At 52.4% G+C, this 21,545-nt stretch overlaps 2 protein-coding genes across 4 annotated transcripts; both read left to right on the top strand.

Moving 5' to 3' along the window:
- The first annotated feature begins 209 nt into the window (after positions 1-209).
- LOC118613792 (DNA dC->dU-editing enzyme APOBEC-3C-like) lies at positions 210-5,082 on the top strand. Of its 2 annotated transcripts, none has more exons than XM_036237511.1 (5): positions 210-573; positions 1,807-1,963; positions 3,484-3,718; positions 4,135-4,250; positions 4,520-5,082. In XM_036237511.1, the coding sequence occupies exons 1-5, from the start codon at positions 503-505 to the stop codon at positions 4,532-4,534; spliced, it is 594 nt and encodes a 197-aa protein (XP_036093404.1). In that variant the 5' UTR covers positions 210-502; the 3' UTR covers positions 4,535-5,082. The 2 variants fall into 2 exon arrangements, with proteins under 2 accessions (XP_036093404.1, XP_036093403.1); XM_036237510.1 differs by having other exon boundaries at positions 213-573; positions 3,421-3,718; positions 4,520-5,077.
- A 5,376-nt stretch (positions 5,083-10,458) lies between these two features.
- LOC107502060 (DNA dC->dU-editing enzyme APOBEC-3G) lies at positions 10,459-17,484 on the top strand. 2 transcript variants are annotated; one of them, XM_036237508.1, is made up of 8 exons: positions 10,459-10,586; positions 11,041-11,197; positions 12,445-12,712; positions 12,909-13,023; positions 15,165-15,318; positions 16,000-16,267; positions 16,498-16,613; positions 16,949-17,484. In XM_036237508.1, exons 1-8 carry the CDS (start codon positions 10,531-10,533, stop codon positions 17,060-17,062), a joined length of 1,248 nt encoding a protein of 415 aa, XP_036093401.1. In that variant the 5' UTR covers positions 10,459-10,530; the 3' UTR covers positions 17,063-17,484. The 2 variants fall into 2 exon arrangements, with proteins under 2 accessions (XP_036093401.1, XP_036093402.1); XM_036237509.1 differs by having other exon boundaries at positions 12,448-12,712.
- The last annotated feature ends 4,061 nt before the right edge of the window (positions 17,485-21,545 follow it).

Consider the following 21,545-nt stretch of genomic DNA (forward strand, 5'->3'; position numbering starts at 1 on the left):
GGTCGGGGGAGCTCGCCGGGTCGGGGGAGCGTGCCAGGTCCCTTCTGCAGGGCCAGAGAGAGCACAGGTTGCTCGCCCCGTCTGCTCCTTCCCTCAAGGGGCAGGTCAGAGCCTGCGCCAGGCACCGGGCTGGGTGCAGGGCTGGTGTGGGGAGGGCTCCGGCTGACCCTCCCCAGGGTGGCGGGGCCTCTGTCCTGTGCTCGTCGTCAGGGCCAGGGCCATTCGCATCCCCATCTCCCGTCTCCCGGCCCTTTTCACTTTCGCTTTCCCTTTGCAGTGAGGGTGGGTCCTGCTGCCGAGAGGGGCCTGTCACCAGGAGGGGGAGCTGAGCCCAAAGGGAGGTCCAGAGAGGAGAGAAAGTGGGTGTGAGCCTGAGGAGACCCACACCCCAGGGCCCTCCCACCCCTGCCGCCAAAGCAGGAAGGGGGCGGAGCCCCAGCCAAAGAGGCTGAGCGGTCACTCAGAGGAGGGACTTTCCTACAGCTGGGCACTGTGAGAGGAAATGTACCTACAGGGCTGGAGAGAAGTGACAGAAGCCTGGAGAGAAGGCTACACCCGGAAGCCCTGGATCAGGTACCACTGCCCACTCTGTCCCCCTGGGGCCTCTCTCTGACCCCTGCGGAGCCTCTGTCCTTGGGCTGCGGCTGCGGCTCTCCGGCTGGTTGCTCTTCCTCTCAGGGCTCCTTCTCCCCAGGTCGCTCTGTCGGGGGACAGCCCGTTCTGGGGAGATCCCACTGTTGCTTCTGAAGGGCCCCCTCCGTGCCGTCACCCATCCTGCCGTCTTCCTGGTCCCCCTCTCAGCCCGCACGTCCATGGGGCTGGGCGTCCCCTGCGCACCTGTGAGGGCTGCCTGCTCTCCACCTGTCCTGAGCTCTGTGAACACTGAGATTGGGACTAAAGCCTGAGTGAAGCCGTTGGTGGATTTATTTAGAAACACTTTGATCAACTTTCTATGCCCTTGGCGCCACTATACACACAGCGTGAGACTAGCTGTCCGGGGCAAGGAGAGAAATCACCCGTTCCAAGCACGTCTCTCCTGCGAGCGGAAAGGAACTGCGGACGGGTCTCACATCCACGGCGTTCACGTCATCACGGCACCACCAGCCTGGGTCTGGGGCAAAGATGCCGTGGTCGGGAGAAATGCTCCAGTTCACAACTAAGTAGACGAGGGCATCACGCCCGAGACAGCACACCGCACAGGGTCACCTACCGTGAGAGCGGCACGCGGCCGCGTCCGGACGGGGCACCGCGGCCGTCCCTCACCAGCCAGTGACCCGGGCAGGCCAATCCCCTCACCGCGCCCTGCTTGCCTCTCTATAAGATGGGCCGGGTCCCCGGGGACTGGGGGAGGAGTAGATGAGTTCAGAGACACAGGGCCCTTGGACCCGTCCCCGGAGCCTGTGGATTTAGGTGTTAACTCGGTATCTAAAAATAATGCGCCAACTGAAAAGTCGGGCGTGAATTGAACGGAAATATTAAAAGCTACTACTTTGGAGCGGAGGGGGTTTTATTGCTCGCTTCTGTTTTTCTCACGCGTTGGGGCGCGGGGGCAGGAATCTGGGTGGCTCGGGTGTGTGCTGCGGGAAGGAGCGGAGCCTGGGCCCCCACGGGGGAGGACGCTGGTCCCTGTGTCCCTGCAGCCCCTGCGCCCGCCTCTCCCCAGTCTTCCTGCCCAGGACGCGGCAGGAGATGCTCAGGGCCAAGGAGGGCAGGGGGAGGCACGTCGCCCAGGGGTGCAGGGCGCTGTGTTCGGGGGACACCAGATGGGAGAGACTCTGCATTTTTGGTTTTCATTTTTCCCCTCAGAAACCCAAAGCGGCGCTTGTATCACGACTATTTCTACTTCCACTTCTACAACTGGCCCACCCCCAAAAAACGCTATGGCTGCTACATCTGCTACCAGGTGGAAGGAACGAGGAACCACTCACGTATGCCCTTGTTGAGGGGGGTGTTTGAAAACGAGGTACGGGCCCCACTAACTCTCCTCAAAGGCAGGAGCAGAGCCGGTTGAGGACCCAGAAAGGAACATAACATGAAAATACCGAGTGCTTCCTCCTCCTCCTTCGAATTCCAAAACCTGGACTTCGCCTACGGGCGTAAGGGCATCTACCTCCGCTTCCAGGTGAAGAGAGAGCAGCACAGCTCACCCAAGCCCTCGGACCAGGGGGTCCTTAAAAACCAGATATGGCCCCCACTTTTGTCAAAGGCAGGAGCAGGATGAGGATGTCGAAAAGAATATAACATGCAAAATGCTGAGTGCTTCTTCCCACAACATCGTCCCGTGTCCCGGGCCCCAGATGTCCCTGCCTGGCCCTCCTGCGTCCTCACACAGGATGGCTTTTGATTTCTCCCACGAGGCCTCTTTTAGATGGTCTGCCGCCTCTCGTGTCCACGTCTGGTCTCCCGCTCAGCCCCTGGCAGTCGGGGAGGACAGAGCATCTTAGCAAGTCGGGGCCTCTTATGCACCAGCGCCTCATCTGGCCCTGGTAACAGCCTGCGGGCCTGATGCTCCCCCAGACACACCCCTGAGTGCTCCACGCCCAGGAAGTGTGATCCCCCGGGAGACAGCCCACACCCTGGTCCTGCCTGCCCCTCAGCTTGCTCTGAGGCCTCGGCCAGGCCTGCCCGCATGAGGACCGCAGCCTAGGCAGACTCCAGGTCGAACCCAGCACCCGGCGGCCCCTGCAGCGACCACTAAGGTCTCCTGCAAGCTGTGCCCCGCACGCCAGCCCTCCCTTCTCCATCCACACTGCACGCCTTCCAGAACCTGCCAGGGAGAGAGCGTTATGGGGCAGACGGGGCGCGCACTGCGCCACGACTGCCCCGTGGAGGCACAATCGGGGTCACTTGCGTCCTTTAACCTTCTCAGGTACCCGGTGTTCAAAAGTTGAGAGAGGTGGACGAATTTACTGTTGATAACGTAACATATCTAAGATATTGTTTCAACACGTAACGAATAATAATCCATACTAGAGTTCTTCACGAGATAGTTCACATTCTTTTCTCATGCTAAGTCCTTGAGAGGACATGAGCATTTCTTACTCGCCACGTTTCAAGAGCGCGGTGGACGCGCGTGGCCGGCGGCTCCCCGGTGGACTCGCCGCTCTGTGGCTTCCCCAGCCGACAGCACCCCGGGGACAAGCTGGACCCCAGAGGCCTGGCCCGGAGCAGGCACTCGGAATGCATGCAGCAGGAGCGACTGGGCGAACGAATGTCGGAATTAATGGATGAGTGGATGAGTGTGGCACGGAAGGCCGCATGAGAGCAGGGGGCGGGGAGCGAGTAAAGAAAAGAAAACGACCAGTCAGTAGCACGCCTCTGAGGCGATTGCTCCCTGGCGCCTCGCCCCCACCCCGCCCCAGCCCTGCCCCACGCCAGCTCCGCCAGCCCAGAGCCCCTTTCCTCCTCCATCTCTCCCAGTTCTATCCCAGTGAGAAGCGTCACGCAGAACTCTGCTTCCTCTCTTGGTTCGACACCGTGAAGACGTCCTTGGACATGAAGCTGTCCCCAGGCGAGAAATGCCATGTCACCTGGTACACATCCTGGAGCCCCTGCTTCGAATGTGTGGACGAGGTGGTCGAGTTCCTGAGGAGCCACAGGAACGTAGAGCTGAGCATCTTCGCCGCCCGCCTCTACCATTCCAAACGTTGGGAATACCGGCAGGGGCTTCGCAAGCTGCTTGACGCAGGCGTCCAGCTGGCCATCATGTCCTATGATGGTGAGAGCAGAGGGAGCTGGGGTAGGGGCAGGGCTGTGGGAGGGACTTGGAGCCTGTAGGGGGGACCTAGGCTGCCCCAGGGAGAGGGAGAGGAAGGAGAGCCTCTCTGCTGCCTGCAGAGGTGAGGCTGCACTCTGGGGAGGACTGGGGAGTCTACCTGGAGAGGGAGCTCAGGGGAGAGAGGCGAACGTGGGCAGCGGAGGGAGGTGGGTACTCATACTAGAAGGCCTTGGTGGCTTCCAGAAAGGGGTGGAATTGGGCTGCCTCAGATTCCATTTGGAAACAAGTCTTTGAGAGAGGAAAGAGGAGGCTGGGAAATGCGGATGGTGAAAACGTGTCTGTTAAGACTGGCACCTCGTAGCCCGTCACCCATCCCCAGAGCTGGAGCTTGCCTTGACTCCCCTGTCCCATTGCAGACTTTGAGGACTGCGTGAACAACTTTGTGTCTCACAAGGGAAGAGCCTTCTGCCCCTGGGATGACCTGGATGAAAACAGCAAATATCTATCTAACATGCTGGAGGACATTCTCCAGGTGAGGGCTCCTAGCTCCCTGCTGCCCCCTGCCTCCTCCCCCCTCACCTCTTCTCCCTGGGCCTTTCCTTCCCTTCCTTCAGAGCCTCCTCTGCTCACCTGCTCCCTCCTGGGGCCCCCGCTGCCCCCCCCTTCCCCCCTCACAGGGCGTCTGTGCCTCCTCACCCCCGTGAGTCCCGCCCTCCTGCCTTGCCTTTGTCTCTGCCCCTGACCCTTCCCTGTTCATCTTTCCGACTCCCTGCTACATTCATCTCCTTCTTCTCTATCCAGAATCAGGAAGAGTGACGGATGGACTTCGATCTCGCTAAAGAAGGCAGAAGACGTCTGTGGAACAGCAGAGCAAAACACTTTTTCAAGGAAAGGGAATGTACCGTTCACCAACACGTCCCGATTGATCAGAACACCCAGCAAAATGCAATCAGTTCATAAGTAATTATTATTTTTTAATATGATAGACTTACTTTTTAAAAATCTGTTATGTTCAAAATCTAAATATTAGCAACTTTTTCTACTCAATAGTATTAGAATAGATTTTGAGTTTTAAAGAAATATATATTTTGATAGATTTAATCCAAAAGCAATCAAATGAAAGACTAAGGTTCTTCTCTACCAAAATTTTTCTTCTGTAAATGTATCATGAAGTCCAAATAGTTAAATCAATAAACACTTGTGAATGGGCAAATGCTTTTGTCTTTAGTAGGTGCCTTTTTAGTCAGTGATTTGTAGCAGTGGTCACACTAATTGTCGATGGTCAAGTAAAAGTCAGTAATATTTACATGAGGGGAATCTAGAATTTATAAACCTACACTCACTGTCAAACTATCATCCTGGTAGCAGCGCTGTTTTTGAAACGACAGACGATGCAATAAGAGAAGAGAGAGACTCAGTGTAAACACGGGGAAGAACATTCGAATGGGCCGTTTTGGGGGGCCGGGGAATTGCCCAGTCCTCAGGCCGTTCCTAATGTCACCGTGCTGGTAAGGGAGCTGGAAGGAGGGACTTCCCTGCCGCAGGACGACCTCTGCCCTTTGCGGTGCCGAGGCCCGAGTGGGCCCCATCGCAGGCCCCAGACGTCTCTCCTGCCAGCATCGCTGTGGAGCCCAGACGGTGCTGAGTGGGCCCCTGGCAGCTGGGCGTCCTGCACAGGTGCATAGGGCCGCGAAGGCCTCAGGTCTCTCCTCACAGAGTCCTGTTCACATGTCAGGGCCCGACCCGTGTCCGACCTCACGCAATGACTGTAAGGAGCCGGGGGAGGGGTCATTTTGTTTGACACACTGGAAGGACAGAGAGTAAGGGACAGGCGATGACCATGACCCAGGAGGAGGAAAGGACTGAGTCAGGGAGGGGTCACCATGGCCAGAAAGGAAGCGCTGACAGACAAGGTCACCTGGAGAGACGGAAGCCAAGGAGGGGGGAGGGGAGGGCAGGGGCAGTGGGAGGAGGGGACAGGGCAGGGTCAGGGGCCAACGATGAGAGGACGAGGGGCAGGAAGGGGTCTAAGGCCTGGACTCTGAGAAAGAGGGTCCCAGGCAGGGGTCAGTGGCTGCCGGTGACAGAAGGCGGCCTGGAGGGCCGACATGACAGCAGTTTCCCAGAGCAGGACGTGTGGGGAGGCCGGGACCGCGAGGGCCTGGCTCAGCTGCTCACTCATGCTGTGGGGGCCCGGCACACTGCCCCGGCCCCAGCTCAGCTCCAGGTGCGTGTCTTCTGCGGCTGGCCTTCTCGAGGTCTGAGGCGGCCGCCTACCTCCACACATCGTGCCTCATCCAGGGGGGCGTGAGAAAGAGCCTACACATCCTTGCCATAGACCATATGAAGGGGGCCGATGGAATACGCCGTGAAGGGCGGCTGACGGTCGGCCCCGCACACCAGACCTCCCGGGGGCATTTCCCACGGAGGCCCTGTGTGTGCTGCGGCGGGGACAGGCCTGGCTCCTGGGCTCCTCGCCTGTGACCCGAGGAGTGACTGAGCAGAGAGCTGCCCTGACGGTTCCATGCGGAGTCATCAGGACGCGGTCTGAGGTAGCGAAGTCTCAAGGAGGGACGAGTTTACTATAAAATAGAGGGGAAATCTCTTGCTCTAAAACGCTCAGTCCTCCGGCACGTTCCGCTCACGCCACGTGCCGCCCGGCGCTGGCTAATGGTGACAGGCGGCGCTGGCGGCCGCAGCAGGGCGGTCAGGGCCGGGACACAGGTCAGGGCCGGTTCCTGCTCCTGAGTCACCTCGTCCCGGCTTTCCCGAGGAAGACTTCCCTCCTGCCCGCCAGGGGCTCCTCCTCTCCCCTGTCCCCTCTGAGGGGTCTCGGCACGTCCTCTAGGCTGATGCCCTCCTTTCTGCGTCTCCTCCCGCCCCCGCTGCAGGTGCGCCAGGTAGCCTGCGAGTGACGGTGACGGTGCCGTGCCCTAGCTAGCGAGGGGGCCAGAGTGAGAGAGGACTCCTCCCGCCCGTCTTTGAACGAGCCTGGACCCTGAGGTGCAGACGCATCCAGCCTCAGGCCCGAGCTAAGCCCTTTGCATCTCCGCTGCATCTCCGCTCCTCGTGTGGACGTCACCAGTCTCAGCAGAGAGTGACTCCGTGGCCCCCTTTCGCCCTGAGAGGAAGTGCTTTGTTCCTTTTCCCAAGGTCTTGGTCGGAGCAGGTCAAGCCGATTCACACCCGGCCTCCCTCGCTTCTCTCTCTCCGGCCCCTTGGCTTCTCTCCACCTGCCCAGAGCGGCTGATCTTCCTTGCTCACTCCGTTCTCTCCCCTCCCCGCTCACTTGCCTCCTCTTCCCGTCATGGCTCCCCTCCAGCTCCCCAACCCGATTCTGCTTTGTGTCCCCCAGACCCAGCAGGAAGGGAAGCCTTCAGTTTCTCCTCCGCCCTCTGTGATTCCATCTCCAAGATGACCTGGCATGAGCCGTCTCCATGACCACGGCCTGAAGACGACTTTATTCGAGATGCCGCCCTGGACCCCGATGCATGTGCCCGGATCAACACAAATGACAAAATGTCCCTCTGCATCCATGTCCTTCCCAGCCCCTTGGCAGGGTTTGAATTCTGCCTTTTCCTCTTTGATCTTTTAGCGGCAGAAAACCGCATCTTCGGTCCCTTCATGCCTCTATCTGCTGCTGAAGCCAAGGCCCCCGGCTGTGTGCACACTGACGACCAGCCCGGCCCCTTTCGGGCAAGGGAGCGCATTTGTTGAGACAGTGGACGGAAACTCTGCTCGATGTCTCCACTGACTTGGTCTCTCAGCCCATCTGGCCCTTGGCTCAGCTCCTCTGGCCACAGGACGCGTCCTTGCAGTTAAACTACATGATGGTGGGGTATATTAGTTGCCGACAATAATAAATATTACGGGGACTCCATTCTTGTATATAGAGAACTATCTTAATATTGTAGGCTTCTAGTAAAACATTCTAGCAATTTATAATCAATAGAATGAGAAAGAAACTCTCCCTCTGCCCCGCCCGCCCCATCCAGCCCTCTCCAGGATGCCCTGTTTACCACAGTTGGAGATTGTCAGTTCCCGCGGCCATGTAGATCCCGCCGGCGGAGCTCACGCCGTCATCGGCCCTGGTGTTGGTGACGCTGGCTGCGGGCACAGTGACGGTGGTGGAGTTGCGAAGGCCGTGAGGGGCGTGAGGGGAACCGAGGCCACTGGAGCCCGGCTTCGCCGGACCCGTGTTCTTCACGAGCCTCATTTCTTCATCCGGTCAATATCCTAAACCCTCTCTAGTCAGACGCGGGTTATTGTATGGGTGTGAATTTGGATTTTTCGCCTCAGTGGATGAAAGTGGTGTCTTCGTTTCAAGCTCTTTCACGGGAAACTGTATTCACGTTTCGCTCCATTTCTCCCCCTAAAATTTGGCTCTCATAGCCTGCTACTGACTTTCCTGCTAACTATTGAGGTTCCATGGCCTTATTCTCAAAATTCGTAAATCTTCCTAAACAGAGAATAATGAAGGACAGAGTTGAAAATGTCCCTCTCCGTTGCTGCAACTGAGAGAGAGACATCTTGCTGTGTCATAGGCTAGTTCGAAGAGCTAGTTGAACGAATGCGAACATTAGATTAAAATCTCACCTTCACAGGGTGTCAGTCTTGACTTCCTGTGGGGTAGCACACTGTGCGAACACTGCTAGCAGTTAAGAAGCAGACCGTGTTAAAGGCGGGAGCGAGGGTTCATGAGCCAAATAACCTGGGTTCCCATTCCGCCTCCACCCCTTGCTGGAGTATGACACTTGGCAAGTTACTTAGCCAAATTACAGGCATATAGAACGGAGGAAATAACAGAACTTCCTCACGTGTGGATGTGAGGTTTAAGTGAGTTTTTTTTTTTTACATTTATATCCACATACCTTATGAACAGTGCCTGGTCCATAATAAGCATTATTGAGCATTTGTTGTTATCTATTAGTAGAAATCTGTCTCTGAAAACAGCATGGCACATCATCCTGCAAAAGTTGTATAAGACCCATATGCTGGAAACGTTACTAAGAGACGGTAAAGAAGACCTAAGTAAATGGAGAGATATACCATGTTCATGGAAGGGAAGTCTCTATACAGTTAAGACGTCAATCCTATAAATTCCACGCCCTCCCAATCGTGTTCTCAGAGTTCTGCCCCCTCGTGGTAGCTTCGTAATGCATTGACCAGGCCAGGCCAAACTACTTTCCTAGAATTCCTTTTCCCATAGTTTTGGATCAGGGCACCCACAAGAGGGATTATCTTGGCTCATGTAGAGGGAGCAAATGAAGTAGCAGCCTGTTCTAGCATGTGCAAGTGTTGGTGTGCTGACTCGATTCACCTCCTTGGCGTGAAGCGGCCACTGAGAGGACTTCTCTCACAGCTTCTGTGAGCATCTCTGAACCCTGGGCCAGGTGTGTGTCATTAGCTCCACGATAACGGGCCCAGCAGGGCATCCAGACCACTAAAGTCAGAGGCAAGAATGACTACATGGGCTTCTGTTCATCCTTGTGTGCTGCACAGCTCATACTTGTGGGTCTGGTTTGTTCTCGCTCTCCCACACCTTTATCCAAATTACTCATCCTGCGGACTTCAAGCTGCAGTGTTAGACGTGAAGCCAAAACCTTGCGGACACTGCTTAACGAACCCCACAATTATGTCAGCCATAATCCTGGAGGAAACCCTTACACGTACCGTATGATGCAGCGATCCCACTTCTGGACACAAAATCTGTATGTCAAAGAGATATTTGCACTCCTACATTTATTACATCATTATTCATGGTAGCCATGGAAACAACCTAAGTGCCCCTCAATGATAAATGAAAGGATAAAGGTGAAAAGGCCAAGACGGTCTCTTCAATAAATGGTGCTGGAAAAACTGAACAGATACACACAAAAAAAAGCACCTAGACCACTTTTAACCCTATAATATACAAGAATAAACTCAAAATGGAACAAAGACTCAAATGGAAGACCCCAAACCCTAAAACTCCTAGAAGAAAATTTCAGCAATAAACTCTTTGGCATTGCTCTTAGTGATATTTTTTGGAGACACCTCCTCCACCAAAGGAAACAAAAGAAAAATCAAACAAATGGGACTACACCAAATTTAAATGTTTTTGCAAAGCAAAGGAAACCTTCAACAAATGAAAAAACTACCTAATGAATAGGAAAAGATATTTGCCAATGACACACCCACTAAGGGGTTAATATCCAAAACATATAGATAATTCATAGAACTTAACACCAAAAAAAAAAAAAAAGGAAGCAACCCAATTTAAAAAATGGGCAAAAGACCTGAACAGATAGTTCTCTAAAGACGACTTGCAGATGACTGACAGATGTATGAAAAAGAGCTCAACTTCGCGAATCAGCAGAGAAATGCAAATTAAAACCACAACGAATGAGCTATCGCCTCACACCTGTCAGAATGGCCAACTTCAAACAACAAGCGTTGGCTGGCGGGGATGTGGAGAAAACGGAACCTGGCCCCCTGTGGGCGAGACCACAAATTGGTGCATCCACTATGAAACACGGCGCGGAGGTCCCTCAAAAATCAAAAACAGAACTACCTTATGACCCCGCAATGCCACTTGCGGGTCTCTATCTGAAGATATCCAGGGGGAGCTCTGCCAGGAGGTGGGGGTGCTCAGATTGGAGAGAAGGTGGGTGTGAGCAGGAGGAAGCCCACACCCCAGGGCCCTCCCACCGCCGCTGCCAAAGCAGGAAGGGGGCGGAGCCTCAGCTGAGGAGGCGGGGCGGTCGCTTGGGCGAGGGACTTTCCTACACCCCAGGCCTGTGAAGGAAAAGAAACTGCTGCACTACGGAGAAATGGCAGGGCAGGGACCGGCCTGCGAAGGGTGCTGCGGACAGCCGCCGGCGATCAGGTACCGCCGCTCACTCTCAGCACGCGGGCGGGAGCCTGTGGGTTTAGGCGTTAACTCGATATTTAAAACATAACATGGCTCTGTGAAAAGTCAGGCCTGAATCGAACCGAATTATTAAAAGCAACTGTTTTAGAGCGGAGGGGGTTTTATTGCTCGCTTCTGTTTTTCTCACGCGTTGGGGCGCGTGGGCAGGAATCTGGGTGGGCTCGGGTGTGTGCTGCGGGAAGGAGCGGAGCCTGGGCCCCCACGGGGAGGACGCTGGTCCCTGTGTCCCTGCAGCCCCTGCGCCCGCCTCTCCCCAGTCTTCCTGCCCAGGACGCGGCAGGAGATGCTCAGGGCCAAGGAGGGCAGGGGGAGGCACGTCGCCCAGGGGTGCAGGGCGCTGTGTTCGGGGGACACCTCATGGGAGAGACTCCAGAACACTCTGCATTTTCGGTTTTCTCTCTGTCCCCAGTTACCCAATGGAGAGATTAGACCCTGAGACCTTCTCCTATGAATTCCAAAACCTGGACTTCGCCTACGGGCGTAAGGACACCTACCTCTGCTTCCAGGTGAAGAGAGAGCAGCACAGCTCACCTGAGCCCTCTGACTGCGGGGTCCTTAAAAACCAGGTACGGCCCCTACTATTGTCAAAGGCAGGAGCAGGATGAGGACGTCGAAAAGAATATAACATGCAAAATGCTGAGTGCTTCTTCCCACAACATCGTCCCGTGTCCCAGGCCCCAGATGTCCCTGCCTGGCCCTCCTGCGTCCTGACACAGGATGGCTTTTGATTTCTCCCACGAGGCCTCTTTTAGACGGTCTGCAGCCTCTCGTGTCCACGTCTGGTCTCCCGCTCAGCCCCTGGCAGTCGGGGAGGACAGAGCATCTTAGCAAGTCGGGGCCTCTTATGCACCAGCGCCTCATCTGGCCCTGGTAACTGCGCTGCGGGCCTGATGCTCCCCCAGACACACCCCTGACTGCTCCACGCCCAGGAAGTGTGATCCCCCGGGAGACAGCCCACACCCTGGTCCTGCCTGCCCCCCAGCTTGCTCTGAGGCCTCGGCCAGGCCTGCCCGCATGAGGACCGCAGCCTAGGCAGACTCCAGGTCGAACCCAGCACCCTGCGGCCCCTGCAGCGACCACTAAGGTCTCCTGCAAGCTGTGCCCCGCACGCCAGCCCTCCCTTCTCCATCCACACTGCACGCCTTCCAGAACCTGCCAGGGAGAGAGCGTTACGGGGCGGACGGGGCGCACTGCGCCACGACTGCCCCGTGGAGGCACAATCGGGGTCACTTGCGCCCTTTAACCTTCTCAGGTACCCGGTGTTCAAAAGTTGAGAGAGGTGGACGAATTTACTGTTGATAACGTAACATATCTAAGATATTGTTTCAACACGTAATGAATAATAATCCATCCGAGAGTTCTTCACGAGATAGTTCACATTCTTTTCTCATGCTAAGTCCTTGAGAGGAGATGAGCATTTCATACTCGCCACGTTTCAAGAGCGCGGTGGACGCGTGTGGCCGGCGGCTCCCCGGTGGACCCGCCGCTCTGTGGCTTCCCCAGCAGACAGCACCCTGGGGACAAGCTGGACCCCAGAGGCCTGGCCCGGAGCAGGCACTCGGAATGCATGCAGCAGGAGCGACTGGGCGAACGAATGTCGGAATTAATGAATGAGTGGATGAGTGTGGCACGGAAGGCCACATGAGAGCAGGGGGCGGGGAGCGAGTAAAGAAAAGAAATCGACCAGTCAGTAGCACGCCTCTGAGGCTATTGCTCCCTGGCGCCTCGCCCCCACCCCGCCCCGCCCTGCCCCACGCTGGCTCTGCCAGCCCAGAGCCCCCTTCCTTCTCATCTCTTTCTGTTCTGTGGGGAGGAGGCCTCCCATGCAGAGATCTGCTTCCTGACCTGGTTCCATGCCGAGAAGCTGTCTCCTCATGAGCATTACGATGTCACCTGGTTCCTATCCTGGAGCCCCTGCGCCATCTGTGCAAAGAAGGTAGCCATTTTCCTGAGGAATCACGAGAATGTGAGGCTGAGCATCTTCGTCTCCCGAATCTACATGTTCCAGAAACCAGAGGTCCAGCAGGCGCTTCGCGACCTGAACTGCTTAGGGGTCAAGCTGGACGCCATGTGCTTTGATGGTGAGGGCAGAGGGAGCTGGGGCAGGGCAGTGGGAGGGACTGGGACCAGGCAGTGGGGACCTGGGCCGCCCCAGAGAGAGTGAGTGGGAAGGGAGCTTGGGAAACGGAGGTAGGGGTGCCGGCCCCTGGCAGGGAGCAGACCTGGCCCTGGGGGGCTCCTGTGCAGACCCTGACCGCGTTCGCCCCTTTATCTCAGAATTTAAATACTGCTGGGAAAACTTCGTGCACAACCAGGGAAAGCCCTTCATGTGTTGGGAGAATGTGCATCGAAATTCTCAGTCTATGTCCAGAGAGCTGAACGAAATCCTCAGGTGAGAGCTTCCTCAGGCCCCTCCTGTCCTGGCCCTCCCCCGCCCCTCCCCTCCCCTTCTCCACCTCCCCTGCCTTCCTGCTTGTCCTCCACCCCACTCTGGACATCTCCCCTCCCCACTTCCGCCCTCTGCCCTGCAAGGTCTCCCTCTCCTTCAGCAAAGGGGACACCCACACTTCCTGCCATCTTGACACATTAACCAAATCCTGTTATTAAACGGAACGTAAATGGTCATGAAAGTATAGAAGTGTGGAAATCGGAACACTTGAAAATTGCCCTTCCAGACAGACATGACTCACCAGTGAAGGAGGGTCCCCGGGGGCTGCCAGGGCTCCGCGCACACTGTAGCCGAGCCCCTCGTGGTGCAAGGCAACCGTTCAGCAACGGAACTGGATAATGCGATTCTTTACTACGCTCCATTCACAAGGTGGCCGCTCCCCCTGTTCGTGAACGTAGTGGCAAGATGCTGACGTGTGTCTCTTTGTCAAGCAGGAGGAGGCAGCTACGGGGATCTGAAAACACAGGCGTGCTCACCCAGTCTGTCCCTTCTCATCACCTCTTTCTTTCAACAGGCAGGCGGAGAGTGTGCGCCAGGCACGGGGCTGGGCGCAGGGCTGGTGTGGAGAGGGCTCTGGCCAGGCCAAGTGTCAACGTGTTACGATAGTGCTCTTGTCTAAAGTTTGAAATATTTCAGCCTTGAGTGTGTGGGTTTGCTCGGCACGGGGGAATTTCCAAGAATGTAGGCATTTTGGTGCTAAAATCGAGAAGATTTTGTCCTAAGTGTGTGATGAATAGGTAGGTGCCTTCCTTCGAATCCTAACCTCGAGGGCGGCCAGTGGCCCTAACTGGGAGTACGAACTTCCAGTGAGGTCACTGGTCCATAATTAAAAGCCACAGTCACGGATGGTCTCTTTGGCAATCATCATCCAGTTCCCCCTGAAGATATTTCCTAGTTAGCATGGGGATTTCAGAGCTGGATTTCCATTCATGAAATTAGTGGCTTTGTGAATTAGCATAACCGATTTCAGAAACGGTTTTTTGTAGGCGGGATTAGTGGTGTTTCGGTGAGTTGGCTGGAAATGTCGGGTGTATTTCTGGTTCTGCAGGAACAGGGTATGCAAATCAATTGTGCCCCTTGCCGTATGCCCTGGGGAAGGGCGCCTCAGCTTGATTTCTGAGTCCAAAGCAAGTGTCTGAGATCTGTGGTCCCCAAGCCTGACTCAGTGGTCAGCCAGGGCACATTAGCCTTTGGGGGGGAGGAGTGTCCAGAAGGACGGCAGGCTGGGGCTCCATCCCCAGCTTGTCCACACTGTGTGGTGTCTGCTTGGTCACGAGTGTTCACTTGCGGCGAGGTCTGGCCAGGGTGAGCTTCGAGCACTTCCTGGGGTCCGGCAGGAAGGCTCCGAGTTCTGAGCCCCTAGTCTATCTGTGCGGACCCAACAGCATTTCTCAGAAAGAATCCGGTGGTTCTGAATGCCCACATGGGCCAGGTCACTTTGCCATATAATATTCAATTTTTAAAAGGCAAGATACAAAATGGAATACTCTATAGAGTATAATCACAATTAGGGGGAGAAAAAGCTATGTGGCTCCTTCCGCCAGAAGTCTCTGTCCGAACACTCCCTTGGTGACAACAGCTTTTCCCTTTCACCTGCCTTTGTGCTCTTTGGACAGACTAAATTGTGATACATGCGTCTAAACAAAGCAGAACACAGTTAGAGGATGGAGCAGCTTCCAGCCCCAAAGAGAAGGTTCTGGCGTAGGGCTTGTCAGGGTTCAGATGCCTGTGGGACCTGAACAGAGTGGTGCAGGGAAACAGGACAAGGTGTATCAGCCAAGGAAGGACATACGGTGTCCAGTTTCCAAGGCGCCCCCCCCAGGTCAGCTGTCCTGCCTGCAGTGGCCTCTGAGATGGGGGGCGGGGCCAGGCTGGAGGTGGGGGGGAGGTGGGGGGCAGCGCGCACACAGATCTCTCCTCTCTCTTCGCACTCCCCTGTCCTCCTGGCCACAAAGAAAGGGGAGACCCTCCCTCACCTCCCTTACCACCCCCAGGTCCCAAGTGGACCCAAGAAGGTGACAGAGCCTGGGGGCGCTCCAAAGGATGCTCCCTGCATCTTCGATTTTCTCCTTCCTGTTGCACAGAAACACGATGAGTCCGCTATCGGAACAAACATTTAACTACCAATTTGGCAACCAGCGCCGAGTCAAAGAGCCCCAAGGCCGGAGGAAGACCTACTTGTGCTACAAGCTGAAGCTGCTCAATGAAACCCTTGACAAGGGCTACTTTATGGAAAAGGTGCCGAGCGGGCCTCCTGGGAGCCGGGCAGGAGGGGCTGACCCTGCCCAGTGCGCAGGGTGGACGCCGACACGTCGCTGGGGCTGAGGCAGCCCAGCGCCGCTGGAAGGCCCCTCCTTCCTTCCTTGCTGGGCCTCGGCGGGAGCCCTGCGCTCCAGCAGAATCGCTTCCCGCCCCCTTTTGAGAAGTTAGTGCTTCCTGGTCCTCCAGAGATCAGCTTTGGGGAAGCCGAGCTCTCTTCCTGGGACTGCGCCCTTAACTCCGCCTACGACAGCTCGGCGACAGGCCCGCTTTCCCATCTGCTTCCCAAACTGGGCCCGCCGGCCTCCCCCCTGCTCTCGCCTGCTCCTTGGGACCACCAGGTTCACACAACTTTAGATGCTCCTGGGCAAATGGCAGAACAGGTCCTCGGAGCATTCCGGACTGTCTGGAGGGGGCGTCTCTTTGCTAAGCCGTCACCTACCCTGGCCACTGGGACCCTGGTCTGATGCGGATCGAGCTGTGGGTGTTTTGGGAATCTTGAATTAATGGATGAGTGAGTTAATGAAGGAGTGAATAATGAAGGAAGAAAGGAGTTTCTTTCCTGTCTTAGGCAAGTTTTCATGTTCAAAAGTTTATAGGGCAGAGGTCACGAACTCTCTTTTAACCAACCCTTCCTTCTCTGTCTGGGACCCTCCCCAGAAAAAGAACCATGCAGAAATTTGCTTTATCAACAAGATCAGCAAACTGGACCTGGACCCAAACCAGAGCTACGAAATCACCTGCTATACCACCTGGAGCCCCTGTCCAGACTGTGCTGGGAAGCTGGCGGCTCTCGTCGAAGGCTGCCCCCAGCTGAGGCTACGCATCTTCGCCTCCCGCCTGCATTTCCACTGGCGCTGGCAGTACCAGGAAGGGCTGCGATGTCTGCAGAAAATCAACATCCCAGTGTTGGTCATGAAAGAACCAGGTAGGGAGGCTGACCGCTGTCCGCGGGCGGGAGGACAAGGCCCCCGGGGGAAGGGAGATGGCTGGACTGGAAAGATGGTGGCCCAGCTGACGCCCGGGATGTGATTCCACCTGGAAGGGACATTTCCAGGGAGAGGGAGAGAAGGGAGGGGAAAGGAAGGAGGAGGCCCCGGCTTTGCCGGGGAGGCTCGACTGGGCCTGACTGTGACCGCCCCCGCCCCTTCATCCCAGAGTTTGCTTACTGCTGGGACAACTTCGCGGACAACCAGGGCAGGCGTTTCCGGCCCTGGGACAAGCTGACACAATACAGTAACTGCGCAGAGAGAAGGCTCGAGAAGATCCTGCAGGTGAGGAGTGGTCCCGCTGCAGGCTCCGGGCCGCCACGCCGCCTTCCCCGCTCCCCCTCCACGTCACTCCTCTCCTCGTCCTCTCTCCCACTGCCCCCACTCCTTACTCCTCTCCCACGACACCCTCCTCCCCGCCCGCCCCCCCCCCCCCGCCATGGCGTCCAGCTCCTTCCTTCTCTCCCTTCCCTTGGACTCTTTTTGTTTCTCTCAAGGCCTCGCCGGCCCTCCTCAGCCTGGCTCGCTTCTTGTCCCAGCGTTTCCGGTGTCACCTCTCCTTCCCCTCCTCCTGGCACAGCTTCCGGCCAATCCGTATTTCCTAATGTCTCTCTCGACAGATCAACACAATGGCCGTGTTCTCAGAACAGAGCTCAGAGCAGAGTCAAGTCCTGAATGCTTTAGCGAATGCCATCAAACATTTGTCCTTGGATGCCCACCGCCCTCGTGACTAAGAAGTCACTGGAGCTGACTGTTCCTGACACATCGCCCTGCTTGACCTGCTGCTGGCTCCTGGGAGCAAGGAGCGAGCTCCCCTGGCAGGCCCGACCTTCGTCAAAGGCCAGGAGACCTTTCTTGCCTCCTTCTTTCCTCTCTTTTCCTTTCTTTTATAAGCAAGTGTCTATTTTTATAATTAAAAAAATAAAATAAAGATGATTTTTAAGTCTGTAAAACTTAATGAGTTATCTTCTCGAGGGGGAATCAGTTCTTCCCTCATAAAAATGAGTTGTAAAGGACTTTCATTCTACAGCACCAAGAAAAGAATTTATTTGCAAATTCCCAGTATAGTCTAGAAGAATTGGATCATTTTGTGGTCCAAGCATTCTCCGTTCCTTCTCAGTACCTAATATGTGTCTAATAAACAGGGTAAAACTCTGTTGGGTGCAATTGTCCCGTAGAATTGATTGGAGAAAACACACACGCACACACACACACACACACACACACGCACACACGTGGAACTGTGTTATTTAGTGTTCTTAGTCGAAGAAGCAAGCACCAAACTCTGGCTAATTAAAACGGAAAAAAAAAAATATTTGTTAAAAAGATGTGGGTGATTTTGTTAATCAATGTCACCATAATACATTTTTAAAAAAATAAATAATAAATGATATTCAGAATTTGAAAAGGTGCGGAGACTCAGTGAATCTCTAGGAAAGAGAGAGGATGAGATCTGGAGGTATCGGAGCCAAGACAGAGCCCCGAGACTGCTGCAAGGCCGGTCTAGTGATGAGAGCAATGCTGGAGGCAGCGTGCTCCACCCGCACCAGCCACTCCCGGAAGCCGATGCTGGCGCAGAATGCCTACCCGGGCTGCCGCCACTGTCGGCATTGGCACCAGGAGGCAAGAAACAAGGGGTACAATAAATAACAAATACAGCACAAGGTGAAAAGAGTAAAATCAAGTGCATCCCACTAAATGTGAACAGAACAAATTCTTTTACACGTTCTCACAGGAAACACTCTTAAAAACGGAGATGGAAAATAAAAGGGATGAACGAGGAGATACCAGACGAATGAAAATTTAAAAAGAAAGCGAGAATGGCAATATTACACGAGGTGACGTTTAAGGCATCAAGAAAGTTAAGGAGGGACTTACTATGACAAAAGGTACAATTAAAGAGTAAAATATAACAATCATAAACTTGTATGTACCAAACAACATAGCAGCCAAATAAATAAGGAGAAAGTGATTAGAAACTGAGCTGGGTTGGCGTGGTGACGTTTATGCTCCAGGGGATAAATCACGACAGTCCTAAATCTGTCATGTAATCCTACTACCCTTTGCCAGACATTTTTTTTTAGCCTCTCTCGAAGCAAGGAGAGTGGCCATGGGACCCAGTTATGACCAATAGAACATAAGAAAATGTCTGCCTGAGACCTTTCTGTGTGTTTTTTTAAGACATTTCAGGCAACTAGGGATTAATCATATTGTCCCTCCCTTGCTTTTCCCTCTGACAGAGTGAGATAAAGCATTTGATGTCCGGGAACTAAGATGGTTATCTTGCAACTATAAGATGATGAGGATGAGGACAGAAAGCCGATATGTTGAGGATGGTGAAGCAAAAAGCTCCAGTCTTTGATGATGTCATTTCGCCACTGAAATAACATCTACTCTAGAAATATCTACCTCCAATCTGTTATGTAAAATCATAAGTGTCTGCATTGTTCAAGTCACTGTCAATCAGACATTGTAGCCAAATGTGCCTTAATGGATGTAGTCTCAAACTCAAATCTAGAGGACAAAGCAAAGAAGATACTCAGAAAAAAAAAAAAAAGCTAAACGTTTTCATCACAAAACAAAAAGAGATAGAGAAATTTGCTATCCATTTTTAGAAATTAGGTGAAGCAGTGAAAAAAATTAGAAATAGAAAATTAACAAAGACCAAAGATGAAATTAATTAGAAACTTTTAAATGGTAGAAAAGACAAATAAATCCAAAGATCCGTTCCTCGAAAAGACCAGTAAAGTCAATATATCCAGAAAGAATCTGATAAAAGCAAAAAGGATAGCAAAGATATACAAGATAAAGTATAAGAAAATGTAGGAAAGACTGGAAGAATTATAAGAGAATACTACATACAAACTTATGAAAGCCTTGAAGAAATGAATAATTTCATGGCAAAATATAACAAAATCGACCCAAGAAGAAATAGAAGACTTGCATAAAGCTATTATCACAGTAGAGATTGGAAAGATAAATAAAGATCTACCAGTGAAAAAATGTACCAGGACCAAACGTATTCACAAGGGTTTCTATCAAACCTTTAAAGAATATATAATTTCAGTGTTTATAAAAGATTACAAGTTATAGAAAAATATGGAAAATTTCTCCCATCTCATATTGTGAAGAAATAACCTTAAGACAAAAAAATAATATAGTACCAAAAAAGAGAATATTCAATCTTTGTAAGTCAATCTCACTTATGACTATAGAAGCAAAAATTACAAATAAAATATTTACAATGAGAGTTGACAACGTATTAAGAGAATAATATGTTATGACCAAATAAGGTTTATTCCAAAAATGCACGTATAGTTATATATGAGGAAAGAGACCAACATAATTCATTATACAACAGATTAAAGAAGAAAACCATGTGATTATATCAATAGATACTGAAGAAAACCTCATAGATGTCAGCCATCATTGAGATACTAAGTAAAATAGAAATAAAAAATACTGAAGTGTAGAAAAAGATTTTGATTAAAAAGACAGAAACAAATATTATCATAAACAACTAAACGTTGAAACTGTTTCAATTAAATGGGGGACATGACAGCAAAGGTGCTTCTTTCCGTTTATTCAATACTGTATTGGAGTTCTAATGATCGTGATAAGATATAACAATTCCGTGATTAACATAAACATTGAGAAATGAGACACTGACTTACTTCTGTCATTGTGAATGATGATTTTATACCTTCCAAACACAAGGGACTCAAATGTGGGGTGCGGAGGGGGCGGGAAGAAAGAGAAGAAAAGACTGAGTAAATAAGAGGGTTGAATATACAAAATATACAATATTAAAACCTTTTTCTCTATATCAACACCAGTCGCCTAAAAATAGAAAAAGAGTTAATATCATACTTAAAATCGCAATAAGAATTATTAAACCCAACCAACATACAAAAAAATCAGTAGCGTTTCTATATACTAACAAAGAACAATCTGAGAAGAAAATTAAGAAAGCGATCTCGTTTACAATAGAACCAAAAAGAATAAAATATTTAGCAATAAACTTTAACCAAGGACGCAAAAAATCTGTACGTGGACAACTATAAAACGTTGCTGAAAGAAATTAGAAAAGACACAAGTAAATGGAAAGAGATCTCATGTTCATGGATTGGAAACTTAATATTGTTAAATGTCCATACTACCCACAGCAAGCTATACCTTAAATGCAATTCCTATCAAAATCTCAAGTTCATTTTTTGCAGAACCAGGAAAAAACATTCTAAAATTCATATGAAATCTCATGGGTCCCCCAAATTGTTATGTAAACTTAGAAAATGCATACATTCTGGGAAAGATACCAAGTTTTAAAAATTAAAACCTCTATAACAAAGATAAACTGAACAGTCTCTAATGCCACAAATAAATATTTATTGCTACTCAAAAAGAGACTCAGCCTAATGAACAAAGATTTCAATTTCTCTCTCCTTAGTTTACGCAGCTCAGTAAAGAATCAATCATTAGCTGACTCAGATCCTGCATCTCCATCAGTCTGAAACATTTTATTTGTGTATTTAAGATGTCTGGAGAGTTCCAAAGAATCGATCATATTAGATTTGCAGTTGCCGTTTAAGTTTTAAGAGACGGTGATTAATCTAATTAACAATGTTTTAATGCTCAAGGAAAATGGATTTTCAGTTATATCACCTTCATAAATTGAACAGTAAACAAAGTACCAATACCATTGAGAATCCTCCTCCATGGACGAAGACCTCCTAGATATTAAAGAAACTGACAATCTATTTTATTGAGATTAAGATCACTGGAAAGTAACTGATACCCCAGAACCAGGAGCTTCGACTAGACAGGAGCGGGGCCTCTGAGGACGGCCAGGCGGCCCACTTCACAGGCCCAAGGCCTTCCGCTGCCCTCCTCCGCCATGCAAATGGCGCCCCTGGCTTGGGTAGTGCAGCAGCCCTGAATGGACGCCTACCCTAGACAGGAAAGCTCGGTATGAGCTGCGGAGCTGGGGCGATGACTCCCCAGTCGTCCAGGAGCCAGGCTGCTTCCGGTTTTCTGCTATACCATCCTCGGGATGTGTGGGGCCCTTGTTCTCGTGGCCCACAGAGTAGCCAGCTATAACGTGCTCCGTCAGACGGATGCAGGGAGAAAAGAAGAAAGGGGCAGAGGAGCAAGCCAGCTGCCTCCCAAGGAAGGGGCCCGGGGCGTTTTATCTTCATGTCTCCCTGACCAGGACTTAGT

Source organism: Rousettus aegyptiacus, unplaced genomic scaffold (genome assembly GCF_014176215.1).
Source record: "Rousettus aegyptiacus isolate mRouAeg1 unplaced genomic scaffold, mRouAeg1.p scaffold_m13_p_2, whole genome shotgun sequence".
NCBI classification, from domain to species: Eukaryota; Metazoa; Chordata; class Mammalia; order Chiroptera; family Pteropodidae; genus Rousettus; species Rousettus aegyptiacus.

What these genes read in the sequence shown, in the direction of transcription:
- LOC118613792 (XM_036237510.1), top strand. Translation starts at nt 503, where the DNA reads ATGTACCTACAGGGCTGGAGAGAAGTGACAGAAGCCTGGAGAGAAGGC. An exon ending in ACCCGGAAGCCCTGGATCAG is followed by an intron (nt 574 to 1,806) that starts GTACCACTGCCC and finishes TTTTCCCCTCAG; the next exon opens with AAACCCAAAGCGGCGCTTGT. An exon ending in GGCCATCATGTCCTATGATG is followed by an intron (nt 3,719 to 4,134) that starts GTGAGAGCAGAG and finishes GTCCCATTGCAG; the next exon opens with ACTTTGAGGACTGCGTGAAC.
- LOC107502060 (XM_036237508.1), top strand. Translation starts at nt 10,531, where the DNA reads ATGGCAGGGCAGGGACCGGCCTGCGAAGGGTGCTGCGGACAGCCGCCG. An exon ending in GTTGGTCATGAAAGAACCAG is followed by an intron (nt 16,268 to 16,497) that starts GTAGGGAGGCTG and finishes CCTTCATCCCAG; the next exon opens with AGTTTGCTTACTGCTGGGAC. An exon ending in GGCTCGAGAAGATCCTGCAG is followed by an intron (nt 16,614 to 16,948) that starts GTGAGGAGTGGT and finishes CTCTCTCGACAG; the next exon opens with ATCAACACAATGGCCGTGTT.